Below are 2,420 nucleotides of genomic sequence, written 5' to 3' on the forward strand. Positions count from 1 at the left end.
CTAGGTCAACAAGGGAGATTTAAACAATCCCATCTATGGGCTGGGGAGGGGTAGAGGCGCTGCTGGAGATGGCTGCAGTAGGCTGAGCCTTCCTCTCTGCGCATCCACGTGTTTAGAAACAAGGCCCCATCAGCAAAAGGTGAGAATGCATTGCTGCTCCAGCAGGTGAGTCAGTCAATCACACATCACCTAGTAAAGCCAACCCACAGCTGGTTTCTCTTTTCGAATAGAAAATAGAATTGCTAAGAGCCAGTTTATAGGGTGACTTGGGCCTGAATGTCAGACTTGAGTTTAAGGCTCTCTCTCCTCCGACCCATCCTTTGTTTACAAAGCAATCACTGCTAAAAGGCTTATTTTTTAAAACGAATTTGCCTTAATTAAAATATTTGTATATTTTCCTTAGCTTTGGGAAGCACTTTTTATAGCAGCAATTTTATTTAAATAAAATTATAAGCTATTCCAGCTTAAACATATTATTTTGTACCATTTAGCCGGCTGCCATACAGAAATCTTGTACAGCTGTTCTGGAAAATTGGTTAATAACCAGTTTTATCCAATGAGAACATAGAGCATATTTATAAAAATTAGATTTTGAAGTCTGGTCTCTTCAATTCGTGTAGTTAATTTCCTAATAAACATATATTGTTCATCCTAGGTAACATCCTTTAGTAAAAGACTTAACTTTGTACGTAGGTTTGCCTTTATGTGCAAGAATAATTTCACTGATATTAGATGAGTAATTTTGTTGGATGTAATTCTGAACCTAGAGTTAGTTTAGTGCCTTTAGGCCTCAAATTTGCTGATATTAGGAGTTCATTAAGTCAGCTTAAAGAAATCAGTGGTTATTATTAAATAACTTACTTTGTGGTTAAAATGGTCAAATACATATATGGCTTAGGGAGCCAAAATTAATTTTTATATTTACTGTATTAATCCTTAAAAATCTGGGGGGCAGTAAAGAAATTTTTCAAGCAGTGGAGTCAGCATGACAAAAATAATCTTGTTTTTATTTTAGATTCAGATTTCATTACTGCACTCAAACGACTACAACTGGGCTTGGCGTTATTATACAATCCAAACTGTTTCCATCAGAAACGCTAAGACTCAGTGTGCAATGATTGTTATTAATAATTAGCTCCTTGGTTTCTTGATAGAAAAAGGCTATCAACAAGCATTTGTTTATCCACAACAAAAAGTATAATTAGCTTATCCCACTTCATAAATTTTGTATGCATGCCAACTCATACCAAACTGCTACTTTTACAAAAAAAATTGCAATAATACAGTTCATTTTTCCAGTCCTTTTTGCACAAAATTTATTTACAATGTCTACATAAATGCTCCAAGGTGGGACTATGAAAAAATACACACATGACCGATGCTTTGCTCAGAAATAAAGTCAACATATTAAAAATAAATCTTCAGTCTATGTTTTAGAGCTGCTTAAAACAGGAAGTGATGTATAAGGTGGTGGTTGTTGCATGGGGACAATGATGCTTGATGTGACAATTAGGCTTCTAAACACACGGCCTTTTGGTTTCCATGCCTCCTCCTACCAGTCTCCTTAAGACACTGCCTGCAACAGCTGATTAATCATTGTTGATGACTGCAGTTTTTCCCATCCTTCCCGATTTACATCTGTTCAGGCCAATTCAAATATGGTGAGTAAATGAATTAGACATGCAAATTCAAGCCCCAGGCTAGAGAGAGAGAGAAAGAGGAAAAGAGAGAGAAAGAGAGAGCGCGCACATGGCTGAAATCCTAGGCGAGAAGAAAGATTCTTCTGCCTGATAGTTATTTTAATGCTCTAAAAATCCTGCAAATCAGACCTTCCTGTCCCTTGCAGGATAACTGTAAGGCTTTTTAATGTAAGGAGGCTTCTGGAGGAAGTGAAGAGCTATGGAAACAACACACATAGTGTGGAAAAATTTCACATTTTTTTTAAAAAATCTATAAGAAACAATGTAATATGGATAACAGTATAATAGCATTTACAATATTTCACTCTTTGTTCTCTTAATGTCTTATATAGTTATTTAGGATGTCCCCCAAATTGACTTCAGTTGGTATTTCCTGCTTTTTAAAGGTCCCTATGAAGAATTAGGGATGCTCCTTGGTCCAGAGTAGATGCCAAGAATGGAACTCCACAGTCATTGCAGAAAAAACATGATTTGAAATCAGTCACCATTGCAGACAATGCATATTCCCTTAAGCTACTGAGCATGAATGTCCATGACTTGTCCACTCATTGTTGGGTCTCCTGTATTAAGAACCGTGGGGCTTGATGCTGACATTGGCATTCCAGGGTGGGGCGGTCCTCCATGCATCATCACTGTTGGGTGGTGAGGGTGTCCAGGAATGTACGTATGCATGGGGGGCCCATGACGCAGCTGAGCAGGATGGGGGGGCATCTGGGGTTG

At 38.0% G+C, this 2,420-nt stretch overlaps 1 protein-coding gene across 4 annotated transcripts in view; it reads right to left on the reverse strand.

The window, feature by feature from the left end:
* Positions 1-986: 986 nt before the first annotated feature.
* Positions 987-2,420, reverse strand: part of MEIS1 (Meis homeobox 1) — a 137,705-nt gene continuing 136,271 nt past the window's right edge. For all 4 annotated transcript variants that reach the window (XM_063648651.1, XM_054475606.2, XM_054475607.2 and 1 more), the window contains exon 12: positions 987-2,420. This exon is cut by the window's right edge and continues 77 nt beyond it. In XM_063648651.1, coding sequence (XP_063504721.1) covers positions 2,214-2,420 — 207 coding nt within the window. In that variant the 3' untranslated portion in view covers positions 987-2,213.

Source organism: Pongo pygmaeus, chromosome 12, assembly GCF_028885625.2.
Source record: "Pongo pygmaeus isolate AG05252 chromosome 12, NHGRI_mPonPyg2-v2.0_pri, whole genome shotgun sequence".
Taxonomy (NCBI): Eukaryota; Metazoa; Chordata; class Mammalia; order Primates; family Hominidae; genus Pongo; species Pongo pygmaeus.